This window comes from Vespula pensylvanica, chromosome 12 (genome assembly GCF_014466175.1).
Source record: "Vespula pensylvanica isolate Volc-1 chromosome 12, ASM1446617v1, whole genome shotgun sequence".
Lineage (NCBI taxonomy): Eukaryota > Metazoa > Arthropoda > Insecta > Hymenoptera > Vespidae > Vespula > Vespula pensylvanica.
The window spans coordinates 3,081,231-3,102,713 of NC_057696.1; the positions used below are offsets into that span (position 1 = coordinate 3,081,231).

The 21,483-nt window shown below is 31.9% G+C and overlaps 2 protein-coding genes across 7 annotated transcripts in view; both read right to left on the reverse strand.

Annotated features, from left to right (window-relative positions):
- Positions 1 to 1,704, reverse strand: part of LOC122633644 (popeye domain-containing protein 3-like) — a 2,721-nt gene extending 1,017 nt beyond the window's left edge. Inside the window, exons 1-6 of one of the 2 annotated variants that reach the window (XM_043821765.1) lie at positions 1,360 to 1,697; positions 1,086 to 1,220; positions 803 to 984; positions 494 to 733; positions 248 to 400; positions 22 to 166 (exon numbers count right to left, since the gene is read on the reverse strand). In XM_043821765.1, coding sequence (XP_043677700.1) covers positions 22 to 166; positions 248 to 400; positions 494 to 733; positions 803 to 984; positions 1,086 to 1,220; positions 1,360 to 1,414 — 910 coding nt within the window. In that variant the 5' untranslated portion in view covers positions 1,415 to 1,697. Of the gene's footprint in view, positions 1 to 21; positions 167 to 247; positions 401 to 493; positions 734 to 802; positions 985 to 1,085; positions 1,221 to 1,359 lie in introns of both variants that reach the window. The other variant, XM_043821766.1, reaches the window with a different exon arrangement.
- A 1,185-nt stretch (positions 1,705 to 2,889) lies between these two features.
- Positions 2,890 to 19,750, reverse strand: LOC122633527 (espin). 5 transcript variants are annotated; one of them, XM_043821497.1, is made up of 13 exons: positions 19,376 to 19,750; positions 19,276 to 19,325; positions 13,268 to 13,390; positions 12,487 to 12,760; positions 10,413 to 10,608; positions 8,014 to 8,189; positions 7,479 to 7,551; positions 6,831 to 6,979; positions 5,366 to 5,612; positions 4,861 to 5,198; positions 4,614 to 4,789; positions 4,249 to 4,439; positions 2,890 to 4,066 (listed from the first exon to the last, which is right to left on the reverse strand). In XM_043821497.1, exons 2-13 carry the CDS (start codon positions 19,285 to 19,287, stop codon positions 3,820 to 3,822), a joined length of 2,202 nt encoding a protein of 733 aa, XP_043677432.1. In that variant the 5' UTR covers positions 19,288 to 19,325; positions 19,376 to 19,750; the 3' UTR covers positions 2,890 to 3,819. The 5 variants fall into 5 exon arrangements, with proteins under 5 accessions (XP_043677432.1, XP_043677428.1, XP_043677431.1 ...); XM_043821493.1 differs by lacking the exons at positions 19,276 to 19,325; positions 19,376 to 19,750 and adding an exon at positions 18,607 to 18,863; XM_043821496.1 differs by lacking the exons at positions 19,276 to 19,325; positions 19,376 to 19,750 and adding an exon at positions 15,705 to 15,740.
- Between the last annotated feature and the right edge of the window lie 1,733 nt (positions 19,751 to 21,483).

Sequence of the window (21,483 nt, forward strand, 5' to 3'; positions counted from 1 at the left end):
AGAGAGAGAGAGAGAGTTTACCATTGTTGGACGTAAGGCTGGTATCTTTTCTATGTATCAAAGTTTGTCTATTTGTTCGAGGACTTCTATGATCACCACTGAGTCCTATTCCAGCGTTAATAGTAGGTAATCGAATATCCAAATGCGAGCCTTTTTCTGTAACTATCTAACAAGTCGTCGAAAAATAATACGATTGTATATTAAGTTATAAATCTTCCGCTAAGGATCGATGATTATATCTCGTTACCTTATTGTTCATTGCATATAATTTTGTTGCAATGTCTCTTGCAACTAAAGTCGTTAAGACCGTTGCGAGATAAGCTTCTTTAACAAGGAGATATTCTAAGGCCGATCTTTGCCAATAAACGTATCTACAAGAATTAGCTGCAACTATCGAGACCTACGAACGAAGAAATACTATAAAAATTTAATATATATATTCTTGTAATGAATATGTATTTCATTTCAAGAAGCAAAATTAAATAGATCGTACCTTAAATTTATCATCTCTGGATGCTCTAGAACTCTCGAATTCTGGCGAGTCTAAGAATTCACAGGGTAGAATCGGATGTAAAAAGTTGGTGTCACTAAGAACGTTGACCCTACCACTGAGCAATAGACCCAGCCTGTCCGTTTTAGTTAAGTTTTGCATTGCATATGCTTCGCCAGTATGAAGGGACATCACTGTTGCGAGCTCTGGAGATACTAGTCTTTTAAATTGCGCCCTTGATACCTGCTCGAATCGTACGAACGAATAATAACTATGTTTTTTTGGTTATCGAATATACATAGGACGACTTACTTTAAACGGATAGAAAAGTGTGTGATAGACTTCTTCCAATTCAGGATCGAATCTGACAGGTCTCATCTGATAAACGATATAAACCAACTGTCCAATATTCAACAATAAGAAGGTAAAGTTCCAGGAAAAGATATCTGGTGCACAGATCACGTGCCATGCCCATCCGGACAATAACATGAAACCTACGAAATAAAAATATTGAATTTTATTGTTTCTATCAAAGAATATTTTCCACAAAACTAGTAACAAGAACAAAAAAGAAATATCAAGTAGGAAGACATACCAACGATTAAAACGGAGTGCATAAACAATATACCCTTCTTCGAAGACGGTGCCGAGTAAGAGAGTGCAAAGCAGAAATTCGCTAATTGGAACAATATGTGTTGTGGCTGTTGCCATAGGCACAGTGCGGTATTACCTAACGAAGAAAGATATATTACAAGATTTTCGTTTGATGAATGAAGATGATAATAGGTGAAGAAAGAAGAGACTGAACGAAGGAAATTCTAAAATGAATAAGAGTATTGATATTGACTGAATTATATTCTTCAACTGACCTATCGCTGTGACGTTATACGAAGGCAAAGGATCGTGACCCAATCCTGGGCTCATCTTTGTGCGATCTTAAAAATGTACAATATATGTATATGGTAAGAAAGTAAGGAAGACGCTCTCTATTACTACTGCGTGCCCATGTTTGTTTTGGTTAAAGATTCTTTGGTTTACCACCGTTCTCACTCCTAAATTGCTATAAAGCGCATGTGTATAGTTCATGCGCATGTACCAGTCCTTAGGGATCGATAATTTCCCTGATCAGTTGGATAGATTTAAACATATCCTGCTTCAGTTTTTTACAAGCGTATACTATTACCGACTATTATCAACACGATTAAAAAACAGTATTCTATTATTATCAAATGTTTCTATTCAATAAATAAAATGTTACTATCATCTTATACTATTATCTGATCGATAAATGAAAAAGTGCTTTATTATTATTATTAGTTTTTTCACGGAAATACCTTATTACCGACATTCTAATCTGGTCGGTAAAACGAGAATATATATTATCGCAATTGAAATCAATTGGTACAACTGGAATCTACTAATTCTGAGATTCAATCAGTCTACAAGTAAATCAAATTTCGAAATTGGCTGATGGTAAAACAGGAAACAACTTTACATCGTGGATTGGTAAAATAGTTTTTGATTGTATCGATGGATTTGCAACTTTGTATTCTCAATAAAAAAGTATTAAGTCATATATGTCGCAAAATTATTAATTTTATTAGATATTTAAATTCCAATACTAACTAAGCGCAGTGCAGGCGTAAAGTGTAAAGTAAGATAAGCACGCAGTAAACGCTTCCTGTTCGTTTACTTTGCGCATTTGTTTTAAGTTTCTACGATTTTTAGTTTCGGAGATGTGAATGTTTCATGTAAATGAAAAAGTTGCTATTAATAATATAGAAAAAATTGTTTCTTTAGTAAAAAAGTAATTTGTTTTTTAATTATTTATTAATTTATGTAATTTTAAAAATAAGTTGTGATCCGAATATTTTTTCGACGAAATAAGATGAATTTAGTTCGTAAGAATTTGTTGACAAAAATTGTTTATAACAAATTGTTAATTAATTATTAATGAAGTGTTAAAAAATAGAGAAAATCTTGCCCTTTAAAATGGTATTTGATTCAAGTCTTTACGACTTTTAGTTCCGAAGATATTCCGAATGTAAATGGAAGATGTTTACGTTGATTTCTTAACCTATATAATTTCATTCATATGACTCGGTGACATACTGACCTATATAAATTCTGAGAATTTAGGCGCCATTACTACTACTACTACTACTATTACTACGAACAGCTGTACTACACGAATTATGAATGAAATCTTTCGAAGGCGATATCTTCTGAATGAAAAATCGTAGAGAGTTGAAACAAATACCATTTTCAAACGTAATTTATTCTTCATTTATTTAAATATTGCAATAATATCGATATAATAGAATTGATTTTGTTATTAATTTTTGTAATCGAATTTTTTTTTTCTTTTGTAATTGGGACGTAATTATAACGAAATCATGTAAATTTTTATTATATTTATGTAAATTTTATTTTGTTTATTTAAAATAAGATATTAACAGTCGCCAATATACGAAGTTGAGAGATAAAAACTCGAAAGATTTTTCTTCCGTATTAAGAACGTAACTGGGAAGTATCTCCTAAACTAATAATTTTTCGACATACGAAGGTTGATACTTTTTTATAGAGAATGTCAAGTTACATCGACCGATGCAATAAGAAACATATGATTCCATTTGAAAAAACACTAAACTTTATATATCCTTACGGTTTTTCACAGAAACAACGTTTCTCCATATCTCTGAAAAAAAATCTCTGAGATATTTAAGATGATCGAAACTAATGCTCCACTCTGTATATGTGTATATATATATATATATACACATACGTACACAGCCACTCCACTCACCCACACGCACTCATACATACACAAGGTAAACAAAATTGATTTATTCTTATATACATACATATCGTGCACCTTGTTGAAGTAGAGTTCCCTATACAAATATAGAATTACCTTCCTATTTAATTATTCAATTTAACAAAACACACTATCATTCGATCATTCACCCAGCATATTTTGAGAATACGTTTCAACAATGAAACATGTTTTTTTTTTTTATAATAACCATGCTTCACAACGAAGTTTTACATTTGATCTTATTTTACCAACAATATCATTAAAGATTATCACTCTTTGTTGATCTTGAAAGATTTGAGAGCACCCCTGATAAAAAAAAGGACATCGGTAAGATTACCCTATGTTATTGACCGAGCACAAATTATATTAATTCTAAACAAAGAAAAAAAAAAAAAAAGAAAAAGAAATCACAAAGCAATTTGTAATAATAAAAAGAATCAAGTCGACGCTGTCACGTCTATTTTTGTTTCTGTTCTTTCTTGTTCTAACAAATTGGGAATATTCTAAATAACTAATCGAGAATATTCAGTTTACTGTTCGTTTTTCTCAATTGAGCTCGCCACGGTATTATCTGTCCATCATCGGAATCGTCATCCCTCATGTCGTTTCCTTTCTCATCCGCATTGTTCTCGTTTCGTTCCTCCTTTCGATTGTTACAACCAGATGCTGGTGAAGTGTCTCTCTTCGACGACGTCGTAATATCTATTTTTACGGTTGAAACGGTCGTCACATTCGGCTGAACATGATTGTTGTTACTCCTAGATATAAGATAAAAAGAGAATCATTTTTATTAATATTAAATGTACCTTAGATATCTACCAGTTACTTAGATATCTCCGTTAAAATACGAAAGAAATAAAAGTGAAAGAAATACGCGAAACGTGAATGTAAAAACACGAGAATTATTAATGCTAAAACTGGTTTCTTCCGTCGTTCCTACTTCTTATCCTCGTTGTCTTTTTTCGCTAGCAACTGTCTCTTCCAAGGCGGTATCGCTTTCTGTCTCCTTTCTTCGTTCTCCCTAGCTATTTGCTCTTCTAATTCCTTTTTAGCTCTTTCCGCGGCCTTTCTTGCCAACATCTGTCTCTTCCATATAGGTATAACGTTTCCCGAACTATCTTTTTCCGGAATCTATTAAGATAAAGAAAAAAAAATAGAAGGATAAAAAAGAATAAAAATAAAAATTAAAAAAAAAAAAAAAAGAAAAGAAAAAAGAAAACAAGAAGAGAAATTTGAAATAACTGTACATTGACACTAGGCCAACTTCCACTAGAATTAATTTATACGTTCTTTCTTTCTACTCACTTGGTCAACAAAATTCGACACGCTGAAAGCCTTGCTTATTTCCGATATTAAGTTTTGTTCTTGAGTCTTTTCAACCTGTGCTCGTTCTACTTTCAGTTTCTTGATACCTGGTATATCCTTCGTTCTTTTTAATTCGGCTATCAGGTCTGTTTTTTGGACGAAGAATGGCTCCGACACTGTTTAAAAACCCAACGTAAATAATGATTTAAATAGACAATCTCGATGATTAGACCTTTCTATAACGTACCATTGGTCATCGAGGCGCTGCGAGGTGGCGGAGCGGAGAACGTTTTAGTTGCATTCATTTTTGTATTAGTTCTTCTCAATTGAATACTTGTGAGATCTTGGATACTAATGGTTGCTAATGGTTGCTGAGGTGACTTTGGACTTTCGGATTCGTTCAAAGGACTAGTTGTTGCGTTAGTACTATTAGCGTTTAGAATACCACGAGATTTTTGTAACGGTGATAACGGAGGTGGTGGTGGTCCCGGGGGAGATTCCTTTTGTTTCTCGTTCTTTCGTTCTTCTTCTTCTTCTTCTTCCTCTTCGGTATCCCTTCCCTGACAATCCAAATTGTCCACAGATCTATAACAATCATACGATTTATCTTAAAATAGGACACTATTTTTATTTTGAAAATAAGACACATTAATTTTATTGATCTTAAATAATCTAATCATAATGATCTAATATATGTCTATGTACGTGAAGGTAATTAATCATGATCTATAATGAATCAAGATTATACCAACCTTGCTTTAGAAAGAGTATTCTTGGTGACGTTCTTACAGATACTTTTAAGATATTCCGATGGTTTCAAAAGGGTATCCGAATCAGCCGCGTTGGCAAACTTTGGTGGTATGAACGGTAGCACCATATGTCTGTTTATCAAGTGAGACGACTGACTCGTCTTAATTTCCTCGACGTCCGCGGGTGGACTGGCAGGAGGAACTTCCGGCTGTTGATGCTCGCCGCAGGATACGTCGCTCTTGTTGGTCGCTGTTCCGAGACAGAGAAAAGTGGTAGGGGAGATTCATTATATCTCTGCTTAAGAGACTTTACTCTACAAACTATACGCGCTACATGTTTGAATAAAAGTGTGCGTATGTGTATGTGGAGATTGACTTGGGTATATACACCAACTAAGTGAAATCTAGGTAAGTATATTATATGCCTGTTGATCGACATGGTCTAGTAAGTGTCCGTGCTCGTGATCCGCTAAGAGTTTTAATTAAAAGGCCAACGAATCACCCTAAATTGGGTGCCATCCGATTTACCAACTAGTACTCTCTTGGTCCTAATTAAAGTCTCTATTACTTGACTCACGTCATCTTGCAATTAATTGGACAAATTAGTATTATCGTCTGATTATTTTCATGGGAATGTGTTGTGTCTTTTCTTTCGGGAATGTGCGAACGATATCTCTGTATTAGGTTTTACGACACTATTATCCGTTCGAACAACTTACGTATCTTATTCTGCGATCGTATAAAAATTTTTATCATTTCTAATTTTTCAAGGAGGAAAGTTTTTATAAATTAAAAAATAAGAAAAAGAAAAAAAAAATACATAACATGTTGTCTGAATATAAGAAATTTAATTGATTTTGATTATTTCTAATCTAACAGGGAAAAAATTCCTATAGAGTACTGTATTATAGGATAAAAAATATCTCTTTATAAACGGCAGTAGATATGCCTGTATATGTACACACACACACACATATATATAACATCACGTATGTTTTTTATCAGACAATATTACACACGGTAAATGAACGCGGATATATGTATGTACGTACTTTACAAGGACGTGTAAAGTTATTGGTAATTCTAATGCGGAAAAGAAAGGTGTCTAGAACTCGCACATACATATATGAGATTCTGTCGAGCGAATCGACGAAATTATCCGTAGTTTTTTCTTTCCTCTTTTTTTTATGTTATTCTTTTTCTTTCTTTTTTTTTTTTTCATGAGGACGCTTTCAACGTAAAACTTCGGAAATTCTTTGCGAACGGAATTGCGCTTGAACGATTCACTTCCTCGAGAAATCTTCTCTCTAGATCATGATAAAATATCGATCATTATTGATGCACTTTGATATGATTATTTTTTTTCTTTTTATTTTTTTTCTTTTTATTTTTTTTTTTTTTAACGCGTTCATAAAATAAGAGTAACAAACAATGACTGTCATTATTAACGTGAAAGAAGAGACGTTACCGTTTCCATTTTTGTTCTCTTGACTATTGTCACCAGAATCTTTCTTCTCGTTATTGCTTTCACCATTTTGCTTTGAATTCACAACTAATACTACGACATCGTCTCTGTCAGGTGGTGGTGGAGGTGGTGGTGGTGGGGGCTTGACGAAACTGAAAAGAACAAAATTAAAGAGAGAGAGAGAAAGAGAGAAGAACATAATAATTAACAATTGAAAATATTAAAAATTGACAAAATATTGTAATATGTCATTAGATATGCAAATTAGCATTTGGTTTAATTTTATTAATTTCAAGTTTTACGATCACTGTCATCCTGTATGAAAGTATTCCACGATATCCTCGTAAATATATTTTTTAATATCTTTTTTCTTTATTTAATTTCTTTTTCTTCTTTTTTTTTTTTTATCATCTAACAGGACGATAGCAATCGACTTGAGGATGTCGTATCTATGGATACTTATATACCGGATGTATAATAATAATAATAATAATAATAATAATAATAATAATGATAATAATAATAATAATAATAGGAAGAAGAATCATTTTGAAGGATATAAATCGGTGCAAGTAGGTAATTCTCGATTCGGTCTACTTTCGATCGATCGTTTTTCTCTCTATATTCATCGATTTATTTTAGCCTACTTACCCAGGTCCACTACCATTACTTGGCCTTATCTCCTTTTCACTTTCCACTTGTGTCGTTGAGGACTCTTTCCTTTCTGTAAAATCAATAATCCTATTCTTCAATGATTCTAATAGACATAATAAGCATTTTTTCGTATATTATTATCGAGACAAAATTTGATCGAAGATCGATCAAGAGATTAGATAAAACAAGCACGACACGTAACAAGACACAAAAGACAAGAGAAAAAAATTCTATGTTATCAAAAATTCTGTGTTATTAATGCCACGAGAATTTAATTATAAAATTTATAAAGATCATATAATTGGATTTAGAAAAAATATTAAAAAGATCGCTGACCTTCCAATTTTGTTTAAAAAATATAATAACAGTAGGTCTAACGATCTTACTTACGAGGGTTAAGAAAATTTCAAAATTTTATTAAAACAGAAAAAGAAAGAAAAAAGAGACTAATGATTTGTCAAGCTGTAAAAAATCCTACGATTTTATATAATTAATAAAGAAAAAAGAAAGAGATCTCTCTCTTTTTTTCTACCATGTAATACTTCCGCGTTGATCTTCGTGGTTTTGTTGATTCGTTCGTTGCTACTGTTACGCGACAACGATGGAGTCGACGTCGTTGATGAAAAACAATGTATCTCGCTGCTCATATTCGAAGATTCACTAGCACTACTCGATCTGCTGTATCGTCGATTGGTTTTTCTGGATCGGCTGAAAGTTCGACGAACAGAATATTTTTATCTCACGATTTAAATCGAATCATTTAATTTACTTCTCCGTCTCCCTCTCGTTCTATCTCCTTCTACATGCCTCTCTCTCCCTCTCTCTCTCTCTCTTTGTCTATCTTTAAAAAATATTTCTTGTTACCTTGATTCTTACGAAATCCAAAAAACCAGACGATATTAGATAACATTTTACTAACTCACAACCGACCTAAACGACTTCCCGATGACGATTTCACTCCAAGAGCTACCTTCCAAGCATTTATATTTCGCGATCGCGACTTATCTCTCGCGAATGGAGAGAGAAAGAGAGAGAGAGAGAGAGGAGAGAGAGAAAGAGAAAGAGAGAGAGAGAGAGAGAGAAGAGAAAGAGACGATTGGCGTTTACGCTGACCACAGCTACACCTCTATGTTTATTTTTCTTCTCTTTATTATAAAACTGTTCTCTTATTCCTTGTAAACTTGATTACGTATTGTATATATTATTGTATATTTATCATCGACAATATGATTCTTTGAATTTGCTTCGGTGGTTGTTTTATAAGAGAGATTTTTCTTTACAATATTTATATTGAAAAGCGATAGGGAAAATATTTTTCATTTTTGATGATATCAGTATTATTATATCGAAAGTAAATTATTAGATCGAATTATAAATTAAAGAGCGTGGATTAATTGAATTTGCATCAAGGTTACATCGTATCTAAAGATTTCCTTTACAATATTTATATTAAACATTAATAAAAAAGATGTTTTTATTTTTGACGATTTATCATATTTATTGATATAAATTATTCTAACGAATTATAAATTAAGATATATGGAAATACTTGCTCGATTATAAAAAATGCTTTAGCTCGAGAGCTTAAGATTTCAGATAAAAGTTGTTCGTTTGGAAAGAAAAAGAAAAAGAAAAAGAAAAAAAAGAATTTGAAGTTAATATTTTGGTGAAACCGTTGAAATGTGTAAATGTGAATTCTTCCGTCTGTATAAAATGATTACAAGAGGTTTCATATCGAATATTCTTTCAGATAAACATTTTATAACATATAACTTTGTATGTGCCTGCTGTTAAATATAATGATTCGTTTGAAATAGAAAGTATGGAAATATAGATTAGAAGTTTAGAACATACTAATAATATTTGTGAAACAGGAAATAGAACTATTGATTATTATGCGCTTCGTCCGTTCCAATTATTTTTAAATCAAAAAAGAAAAAAATATATATAATATAACAAAAAAGAAAAAAAGAAAGAAAGAAAAAACAAAACAGAAAAAATAAGAAAAAGAAAGAAAAAGAAAAGATAAAAGAAATCGGGATATCTTTTAACGAGAGAGAACATTCGATCAGTGAAGAAAAGTTTACAAAGTTGAAAGACTTCTTCAATGAGTTGTCCGCATAGTCATTGCATTAAATAAACCTATTAAATAAACCTCTTTCGAATATAAAAAAGAACGAATATACAATAGGCCCTAAAAATAAAAATACTTTGGTACTTTCCTTGCTTAAACTGTTTGTAAATTCGTATTCTTAACAATTCTGATACTTAATTACACTTTCGTTCGAGTAATAAAACGGCAAGCACTTTCTCAAACCATGTAACGTACATAATAGAGTTGACGTTCGCTTTAGTTTGTTCAAACAAAGAAACTAACATATGAGCTATAATTAATTCCTTTAGAGATTTTTTACTTCAGAGACTAAATTATAACCCATTTTGTTTTTTTTTTCTGCTTGTAACTATTCAAAAATGATTAAACCTCTCTTCGTCGTTTATCTAATAAAGTATCGTTGATGTTATTTTTTATAAAATTTGTTCAATTTTAAACCCGCAAATTAACAACAACATGAAATCATTCATTTAACCAAATTAAAATAAACTACCGCATTAATTAATTGCTCTGTTGATTCTATTTTTTTGCTACAACTCAGAATTATATATATATATATATATATTTTTCTTATTATGGTGTTATTTAAGAAATATTTTATTCGTTTAATTGACATAAGCTGTGTTTAATTTACTCTATATAATTTTCATATTAACGCAAAATCGTTCTCATTCTTTTCTGCTTGCACTTATTCCAAAAATACTTGATCTATTTTTGTTTATAATCTTCAAATTTGTACGATTTTTAATATTATTCAAATCGATTAAAATAAAATGAAACGATTGAAAAAGAAAAAGAAGATAAAACTGACAACTCACCTACTGTCCGAAGCATTATCGATAACTTTCTTATTAGAAGACGATCCAACACTGCTAGTTTCTTCTTGCCTCAAACAAATTTGTTCGTAAGCATGTTCTGATGGTGCTTCTCGCATGATTTCTGACCTGCCAGTATGACCGTTCCCTGTATGAGTTTTACCGAAGCTACCGTTGTTTATGTGTACGTCCACTTTCACTGCAAGTAAACCAAAGGGAACGGATATGTAATAACAATATAATATACATGCATAAATACGCATATATATATATATATATATATATATATATAAACAGCTATGTACATATTATATAGATTCCAAGACGTGCATCACGCGAATCTTCGCGGTTTCGTGAGCGAACTTGTACGAAAGACTACTACAAACGTTGTTAACTTTCACCGTATCGTGAAAAGAACGAGAAGATGTTGACCTCATCGTTCATCTTGATATTAATCTAAACGATCGTCGAGATAAGATATCATCGAGTCAGAGCCGTGCAGCAAATAAAAAAAAAAAAAAACAAGAAAAAGAAATATGCAAGTTTTCATCGAGTCAATACATAGAAATTCCACGTTTACAATCATTTTTACATAATTTCGATAGAGCAACAACTACGAACGAATGTCAAGTTTTTTTTTAGATTACAAAGCAAAGTTGATTACAATCAATGGCAGGATGAAATTCCTAGGGTGAATTATTGTAAAACTACGAACCTAACTACAAGTCTGATTGAAAAATCACGGAAATAGGTGATTGATTTTTAAAATCAAATCCAAGAACTTTTGACCTACATATATCAGAATTTTTAAATCATATTTTTATACACACACACATATACATATACACACATATATATGTATATATAGTAATATATTAGACCACCCAGTTATATATATATATATGAAATTTAATTTTGGTAATAAATTTAAAACAACATGATCAAAAGACTTTACAACCGGTCTTTCTTGTACAAGTGTATACATATACTTCTTCAGAAAAGCGAGAACGTCACTTGGTGTTATAACGGTTGAACAGGTTCCGAGACAAATAACGTGCATTTCTATAGACCGTTTTCCCGCGGCACATATTCACGACGTCGGTCACGTAATCTCTCTCTTTTTTTCCTCACGTGGACCCTTTAGACGTTCACCTAGCAGATAATTATAAAGAAAACAACAGAAAAGAGAAGAAAAGAAATTAGTCTATATAAGATTTAATAACAGTATCAACAAACGAGGGATATTTTTGTAGAACGTTTTATGACGTAATCAATCGTTCAACCGTTAAATCAACACATCGAATTTATCTTCATCGATCTATTGACAATAGATAATCGAACTATTATTATCAGCTAATCGAAAGGTTAGGAAAAGAGATAAAACGAGAGATAAATTCCAGGTCGATATTTACTAGGTCGAGCTCGAGGAGTCAAAGATGAGAACGCATTTATATGTATATCTATATGTGTATATTCGTTCCAGGCTTAAACGATCGAATTTTATCAATATATTCTACTAATGGAAAAGAGAAATAAAGGAAAAAAGAAATAATAATAATAATAATGTTATATAAAGATTTGCAAACGGCTTGGTAAAAAAAAGTTCTAACAAAAATATGAAATTTAAGAAGGGCGATAACGTTTTAATTGTTGATACATCAAAATCTAATAAAATGCCTACAATGATTAAAGATTAATTAAAAGGATTAATGGTGCATTCAATGAACCGTGAAAATGAAATTCGAAGAGCGATTAATTCAATCTTTCTACCTACATCAAGCTTTGCATTCGAAACGGTGAACGGTATTTTGAAACGAAGATATAAATCAACTCTTTTCTTTTTTCGAAATAATACAGCGTGATAATAAAGCGTCTGTGGGTCTATTTTTATATAATATTCTTTTTTTCCGTTTCTAATTTCTACTCAAAGGAGATGCTGGTGAAATTTGACAATTTAAACCTGGGATAGCCTGCACACACATACATACACATATATGCAATAAATGTGTATATATATATATATATACACGTTTGGAGACATAGTTAACGTTTTGATATCTAGGACGTGCTACTTTACCAGTTAGAGTCTCGTCTTTCCTCTCAACGTGACGTTGTTCGGTGGATGCCAATACACCGTTTCGTGGTTTCTCGACGTCATTGAATAGATGTGTAATCCTGGTATATACGAGATCGTGGGGACTATGCAAATAAAAGGATTCCATGTCCTTTGATTTTTGCGGTTCGTTTATATACGCACTCATTGGATTTATATAAATTCCATCTCGTGGTCTCGATCCGGGTGGATGTAAAAAAAATGGCTCTTGGAACATGCCACAACCACGTAGGGAACACTATAATATTCATGTAATAATAAAATCTGGGTCGATAGTCTTTAAGTGATTTTACAAATCTAATTTTGCTTTTTACGTTGTAAGAAACGAGCTTGCGGTTTTATAATTTGTATAAAAATAAAGAGAAGAAAAGGATCGTTCTAAAAACTCGCGAGACAAAGTAATTGATTTTTTAAATTATTTATAGGATCACTTGTCAAATACCGAATCCTGGATTAGATACTTTTTTCGTTATGTTGAGACCATCGAAAAAAAGTTTTGTTTATACTTTGGCTATGTTTGTAGCTTTTATTATTAAGATTGATAGATGTTGTTAATGATTAATGGAAACGATGTTGTAAATTGAATAATTAATGCATAATAGATATACAAATTGATTTTCCTTTGACTAGTCGAAAAAACGCTACACTTTTTAATAGTTTTAATATTATCCTATCAGTACGCAAATAGGAAGAAGAAAAAACAAGTGTTTTTTCAACTAGTATTTCAATTTTAATGTATAATTACTTTCTCGACAGAGCTCGCCATGCAGCTACACGTTGTTACATCGCTCATATTTTCCGAATAATCCGAGCCTGAACGATCCCTCGACATCTTCTTGGAGACATTGGTACGACCCTTGTTGGTCTCCTGTAATCAAATTATTACGATAATTAATTTCAGGACTTTACGTGCCTATTAATTTCAATATTTTTTCAAATCTCTCGAAAACGATTTGACATCGTTTTGGTGTAATAAAATTGGGATAATTTTTCTAAACGACTCCCACTTATTATGTTTTACATTTTCGATAAATATTCTTCTAAAATAAGTCACTGTCCTTTATCGATTAATTATAGCACAAATTATGAAACACTACGTGTGAGATGGAGCACGATTAGTTTCGTTCGTCGATCTTAAAGTCACGTAATCGAAATAATGCTTCGTGGACAAAATCTCTGTCGATGGAGTAACACGAGGACGACAATGACAACAATGGTGGTAACGACTACGACGACGACGACAACGATGATGATGAAGAAGAAGAAAAAAAGAAGAGGAATGGCTTCCGTGATTTCGTTGTTACGTAAACGAGACACCTGCCTTTTGTGATTTAATTCGATCGATCGTTAACATCTCGCTAGCACCAGCTAATTCTTCCTCGAGTTTACTCAACTTGCGTCCATTATTTTCTGTTTCTTTTCTTTTTTTTTTTTTTCTTTCTTGCGCAAGAAAGAAACCATTTTTTCCTTTCCTTTCGTTTCCTTTCCTTTCCTTTCCTTTCTTTTCTTTTTTTTTTTCTTTCTTTTTTTTTCTTTTCTTTTCTTTACTTTACTTTGCTTTTTCTTTCTTTTTTTTTTGTTTCTCAGATTGAAAACGATGATTTAGCGAATAACTGTAGCAAACTACATATACTGTTATTACTGTCATCGTTGTAACTGTTTCGACAACGTTTCTTTACAATTTATCGAGAAGCAAGTACAGTTTCTTTATGAAACAGTGTGAAAATTGAATTTTTGATGTATTTATTATTATACCATCTGGGAAGGGATAAATATTTTATTTTTTCTTGTTTATACTCGGAGACTAAATTTTAATAAAGATTCGACAACATTTTTTTATTTTAACAATGAAACGTTGAGAGAAGAATGATTTGTACGTTCTAATTAAGTTTCTTTTAATATTTATAATAGATACATATATTATATTGTAAAAAAATTTAATATTTTATTTAGTAGAAACATTTATCTAGAAACTTTTGATCCAATTCGTATCAATATATATAAAATATGAGAAGAATATTTAATAATTTTGCATTTCTAAGTTCTGGATAATTTGAAATATACAATATCTACGGAGAAAAAAAATAAAAAATATCTGCGTATATATACGTATTAATTATATCTGATCATTAAGCGAAGATAAATATTCATTTTTTATTTGTTAACGATGCAAATTTGAGAGATGAAATTGATAACAAGAGATTCGAGTTCGATTAATCAGGAGAAAAAAAAGAAATTCAATTATTTCCTCGAATTTCAAATGTAAAAAACAACGAATCGAAAGAAGCGTATCGCGACGGCGTTAACGACATCACACGCGTGTCCAGTACTGAACGCTTTCGCGCGTTTAAGCAATTATTCGCAATGCTCTTTGCTAGAAACTTTCTATTAGGGAGGAGGCCATTAGAGAATTTGAATACTAACCGTCTTATTGCGAGCATTAGGAGAATGGTTGGTGCATGCATGGATTCTACGTCGTAATAATAATTTTTTTGTACCATAATTCGATTTCGAGCGTGAAATAAACATGAGAACGTACTCGTTTATCTTCCTACTTTTCCTTTTTTTTTTCATTTCTTTCTCTCTCTTTTTTCTTTTTAAAGAGAATGTAAAAAAATCCTAAAGGTATTAAAGTCTACGGAATTTTAATTCCCATGTAAATAGTAATCACTAATGTGAATTGTAACATGCGAATGACACGATGGAGACGTTTGAAGTTTTTTCTAAAATAAAGAATTTAATTATTACTTTTTTTTATTACAATATCATAGAGATCACAAATGTTTTACATATCGGAATGAAAGATTCATTTTAGACAAAGAAAAAGAAATTGCTTCGAATGATCAGTACAATTAATGATAACGTAAATGCATTAATTATTTGAGAAAAAAGAATCGACTTCAAAATCAAACACAAAACTCTTCATGGAAATATAATTTAATTTATTAGAAAGAAAAAACATTTAGAAAAACAAAACGAAACTTATCACGAAACTAGTAGATCGTATTATTTCTTATTTCGCGAAAGTGGTCTCGCATGAGCAAAGAGGAAGAAGATGCTCGATAATAAATACTATTTATCTACGTGACAGAAGAGAAATTCACATCGGGATTTACCGTCCCGTGTGCATCTCTTACGACTGTTAAACTTTTAAAAGGCAATAAATGCGATGCGTAGCTTACGTACAACGAGTCACGTCTCATACGTTCTCTTACAATTGCAGTTTTTTAACTCATGAAAACTCATGTGGCCAGTCAAAAGGAACAACTACGAGAAGTCTCTGGCACGCGAAACATTCACGTTAGCTTAACAACGACGACGACGAGGATGACTATGACGACGACTATGAGTTAGGTTTTCCTCTTCTAATAGACACGAAACATGTGTACGTAGTACAGGATGGGCCAAAAGTTGTTAAGTCATTTTAAAAATCAATTGCATACTCCTTTTAGGTGAATATTTCCTTTTCTTATTTTTTGCAGATTCTAAAAAACGTTCCTCGGCTTGTAGCGTTTCACAATATAGGAACAAAAAGAAGAAGGATTAATTTGACAAAAATTCTCTGGAAGAGATTAATGAATTTGTTAATAAAATCATATGAGCAAATTTTTAGTCCACCCTGTACAGAGGTCTTCAACAACGAGCAAATTCGAGAAGCTTATCCTCTACCTTTTCGGAATAATAACGATGAGTAAGTGCATTGTGATGATAATGGAGTATGGTAAATAATTAAAAAGATAATTAAAGAGATTCATCACAACAATGAATATGCTTCTTTCAATATTCTACCGATGACAACATTGTATCGTTACGTTACTATGAAATCATCGTTTTCGAAATTTCTTCATTATTCTTATTCATTTATTTATATTGCCCAGATTGGTCAATAAAAAATGTCGATATATTTCAATATTCGTTCAAATAAAAAACATTAATGATATCTGATGTTTCCGATATTATTTCTAGGCCAAGCTAATGAATTCTACAATTATATATTATAGTTTTCTCTTTGATAACTAATCTTACAGATTAAACACTATAAATATTAAACATTATAAAGGATGACAAAATTATTCTACCAGAACGATATCTTCAAAAACAAAAATATCTATCGTTTTATCTATTTTTATCCCGTCTTGGCCGATTTAACTTAATGAAAGAGAATAAATTTCTAAACCTTTCGAATCGAAACGAATCGACTTTTAAATAAAAATTTAATGCAGGAATCATTAAAGTGTCATATATGAAATTCATATGAAATTTATAAAACGGGTTTAAAATTATTAAAATCTCTTACTCTTTCCCTGTCTTTCTCTCTCTCTCTCTCTCTCTCTCTCTCTCTCTTTCAGAGTCAATGAACTTTACATTACGATTTTAACGAGGTAGATACAGTCGTTTTGTTTGAACGGCACTTCGGAAAATATTATCCATTCGATTCCTTTCTCCGTACTCTGTGTATCCTGTTGCATCATATACATACATATCCAAGTACGTACACGCATACATACATAGAAGCGACATGGTTTTTGCTCAACTAGGTGAAGGACGGATCGACGAATTATCGTCATATGTATTTTATGACGAGAAGAATAAAAGGAGAAGAAGAAAAAGGATAAGAGTAAAAAGAGAGTCGTCTGTGTGTAATTCGTATGCACCGATGCAGGACATTACCTATGCTTTACTGTCTCTTTAAACTTTTAAACGAAAGTAAACCAAGAAAGAAAGAAAGAAAGGAAGATCGTATTTTCCTTCATTGTTAACGGGAATTTAAAAGTAAAAAATTCAAGAGAAAAAGAAAGAGTAAGCGAAAAAGAAAAAAAAAAGGACGAAGAAAAAGAAAGAAAAAGAGTAGATTTATTGCCAGTTAGATTTTAAGATGACAGATTTTCTTTCAGATATTTCCAATTATTTATTCGAAAAAAGTAGAGTGAACGTGATCGATCTGTTCAAATAAAGTAGGTAATAAGTGAATACAAAAAAAAAAGGAAAAAGGAAAATTAAAAAATAGAACTTAGAAAGCAGTTGATATTTATGATGTAGGTATATATGACGTTATACATACTAATGACTGTTACTCTCTCAGCTGTATAAAAGCTTATCGATTACGAATTTATTTCTACTAAATCTAATACGTTTGAGAAATAGATGAGATGGAGGGAGAGAGGGAGAGAGAGAGAGAGAGAGGAGAAAGTGCTAGTTTGTTTGTTACCCTAATGCATTAATTCATGATAAATAAAAAAAAATCAAGTAAAAAACGATTAGTTAAAATCTAATCGCAATCCTTAGTCAAGTCTTCGGGAGATATTTAGATAGATACATAGATAGATAGATAGAGAGAGAGAAAGAGAGAGAGAGAGAGAGAGAGAGAGAGAGAGAGAGACAGAGAGAGGGAGGGTGGAGAGAGAGAAACTAAACTATCTAAACTATTGCTAATCACGAGTCGCTGATCAAGTATCACGATCATCGACTCGTCGTAGAGTACAGTAAAGGCAATTAGAAGATTAGAAGAGTGAATCAGGCTAATGCAGGCGTATACACATATATCACACGGACGGACATATTCATTAAAACTTGAATATAAATATATAGAGAACAAGTTAAACGATATTTCATTCAAAGTTGAATAACCCTTGAAAGAATTTTTGTTACCGTTTGGTAATATTTCGTACGAGCGTGAAAGGAGGTTGGGGAAGGACGACTTGTAAAAACTCCTACGTGATCTTAAAAATCGATTACCTTACTTTTTTTTTTTTTTTTAAATATCTTGACTTAATTAATTTCTTCTCTTTCTTTTTGTTTTCAGATTGTAAGAACTACGAGCTTAGAAATTTTTTCTACTAAGAAGAAAAATATAAAAAAGAAGTGTCAAAAAAAAGTAGCAATTAATTTTTAAAATCGTTTAGGAACTTTTGGCATCGTACTGTATATTCGAATGATAGTAATAATAATAATAATAAATCTGATAATACTAACAAGCGATAATCTTCCAATCGATATCGTTAATCATAATGCAAATGAATAAATGATCGTGACACATCTTTTCAAGCTCGTTAAAACGTCTCGATAATTTATCATCGTTCATACCAGAAAGAGATTAGTGTTATCTGTTAATTTCCTCGCGCATACTAATGTCGATAGGTGTCTTCTTTTATTACATTCGACCTCATTTATCTTATAAACTACTTGGTCGATCGTATAACTGACCAACGCAAGGACGATCGGAAAACTTGCTATCGTTTGTCCCATTCCCACGGTATCGAAATAAATGGAACAGAAATAATCTTCCATACGATTTGAATTGATGCCTCGAAAATCAAGCGTATCCGAACCACTGAGAATGTTTTTCGTTACCATTACCTCTTTTTTCTATATTTCTCTTTTCTTTTTCTTCCTATCCCTCTTTTCTTTTCTTCTTTTTTTCTTTCTGTTTAATTTCAAGTCAGATCATTGTAAATTTAATTCGAATATTTTATTACTTATTCTATTTTCATATAATAGTATCTTACGAATGTTAGAACGAAAGTTTATAAATGAGAGATAGTTTTAAAATTCTCGATTACGTTCGTTATAATTTATGAATATTAGAATTTAGATAATAAAATCACCGATCGAAGATTGACCTTTTCAGTTTTAAAGACAATATCGTAATTTTAAAGATTTTCCTCTAATAGAAAAAAGATATATATATATATATATATAAAAGGAAACTAAAAAACAAACTAACGAATAAATATGAAAAGAGAATTTACTTACGTGCACACCCATACAAAAATCGACGTCTCTCTCTCTCTCTCTCTTTCTCTCTGTTTCTTTTTCAGCAGTCGAAACAAAAATCTTCTCTCTCTTTTTTTCTTTTTCAAAAGAAAATAATTTCTCGGACTTCTAATTCGTCCAACTAATCTCAAAGGAGATATTAGAACGTCCCAGATCAAAGAGAAACGAGCCAATCGAGGTCGATCGAACTATTCATCCTCTTTTTCTTTCTCTCTTTCTCTTTCTCTCTCTCTCTCTCTCTCTCTCTCTCTATCTATCTATCTATCTATCTATCTATCTCTCTTTTAGAACACCAGATTCTCACATAAAACCTGTGTACGAGAACTGGCTCGGTCGAGGCTTCTCGAGAACAAAGCACACCTACGTGACCCGTAGCGGAATCACACGCGAGTTGGCACGACTAGGGACTTCTGTGTCATCTGACTTTGAAAAAAAATCGAGCGTGTTGTAAAAACAAAACAAAAAAAAAAAGAAAAACAAACAAATCGACGTCGTCCAAAAACTCAACACACTGAAGATATCTAAACGTTCGAACGAAAAAAAAAAAAGGAAAAAAAAAGAAGACAAAAGGAAAAACACACACAAAAAGAAAAAGCCGAACGAAACAAACGGTCGAATCTAAGGTGATTGACCTCTTTTACTAAAATTATTCAAGAAAAGAGAAAAAAAAAAGATTTATAAAAACAAACAGGATAAAATGAAAAAAAGGAAGAATAACCAGAGGAAAAAACGAAAAAAACGACACCAATGACTACGATCAACGGTGATCTCGCGGACAACGAACTCGAGCAACCGGCAACCGAATGCAGGAAGCGGTAGACCAGGACTCTGAGAGTCCACCTGCTCGCTAGTCGACCAACTGGTTGTGGTATATTCTGTAAGCGCACCTTTGGTAGGGATTACTACTACTACTACTCTTTTGCCTGCCACCACGCTACCTGACTCTCCACCTCCTCCTTCTCTCTTCACCTGATATTGTTCAAGTCCGGGAGAGACTCGCCGGATACGGCCCTGTTGTTTCACAGAACTCGGCTTCACATTTCCACGGATATCCGTGTCGATTATTATTAACGAAAAATCTATTGGAAAATTATCGATAATCGTACCTAATCATATTTTAGATCAATCGAATCTAATATTATATATCGATCGTCGTCTAATATCGTCGACGATAAGATGATTAATCCAACGATCAATATTTTGATATTATTAATTATTTGTAAATATGATTTATTGATCATTCACGATCTTGATATCCTCATAATTTAGCTATTATTATTATCATTCGAGTATATCGTTCAATTGTAATACTTTAATAATGATATTAGATGTTTGAGAAATTTTTTTCAAACGTTCGAAATTATCGAAAATTTTCAGAAGATTGATCGACTTTACACGTAATGTTTATCGAACGATAATCGATCATTTCGACGAAACATTTATATGGTATTGCATAGAATGTTCACATGATTTTGTTAAAAGATTAATCGAAACGATCGAGCGTAATGGCCAATCGATAATTAACGTTAGTTTCGTCTCGATTTAATATTTATCTAGTATGTTCGAGATTTCAAAGATTGATTATCGAAATGATGGAAAATTATTATGAGATTCAGAAGAATTTGCATTTAATCGCTCTCTAGTAAATGATAATCGATAACGTAACCATAATTTCCAATTGAGAGATTCGACTTCGAACAAATAAGGAGAAAAAAAGAAAAAAAAAAAAGAAAAAAAAAAAAAGAAAAAAAAACGCAAAATACTTTGACCTAGAAAACGAACATCTCGATCGAGTTTTGCAAAGTGCATCTGCATTTCCCGTTAGTTCTCTCGCGTTACAAGATGTAGGGAGAAAGACAGATAGATAGAGGGAGGGAGGGAGAGAGAAAAAGAGAGAGGGAGAGAGAGAGAAAGAGATATTCCTCTCGTTTATAAACGCCTCTACTCTTTAAAGAGATAGAAAGAGAAAGAGAGAAGAGAAAGAAGAATCTTCGAACGTCTCTAACTGTAAAATACAATTCCCCCTCCCTTCCCCTCCCACTTTCGACCGAAGACATTCATTTTAACATTTCCAAGATGTGAGTAAGTATATATACACATATATATATATATATACATACCCATATACCTATATACCTACATATATACATATATGCACGTTTCGTTTCATAAAGAAATTAATTATGC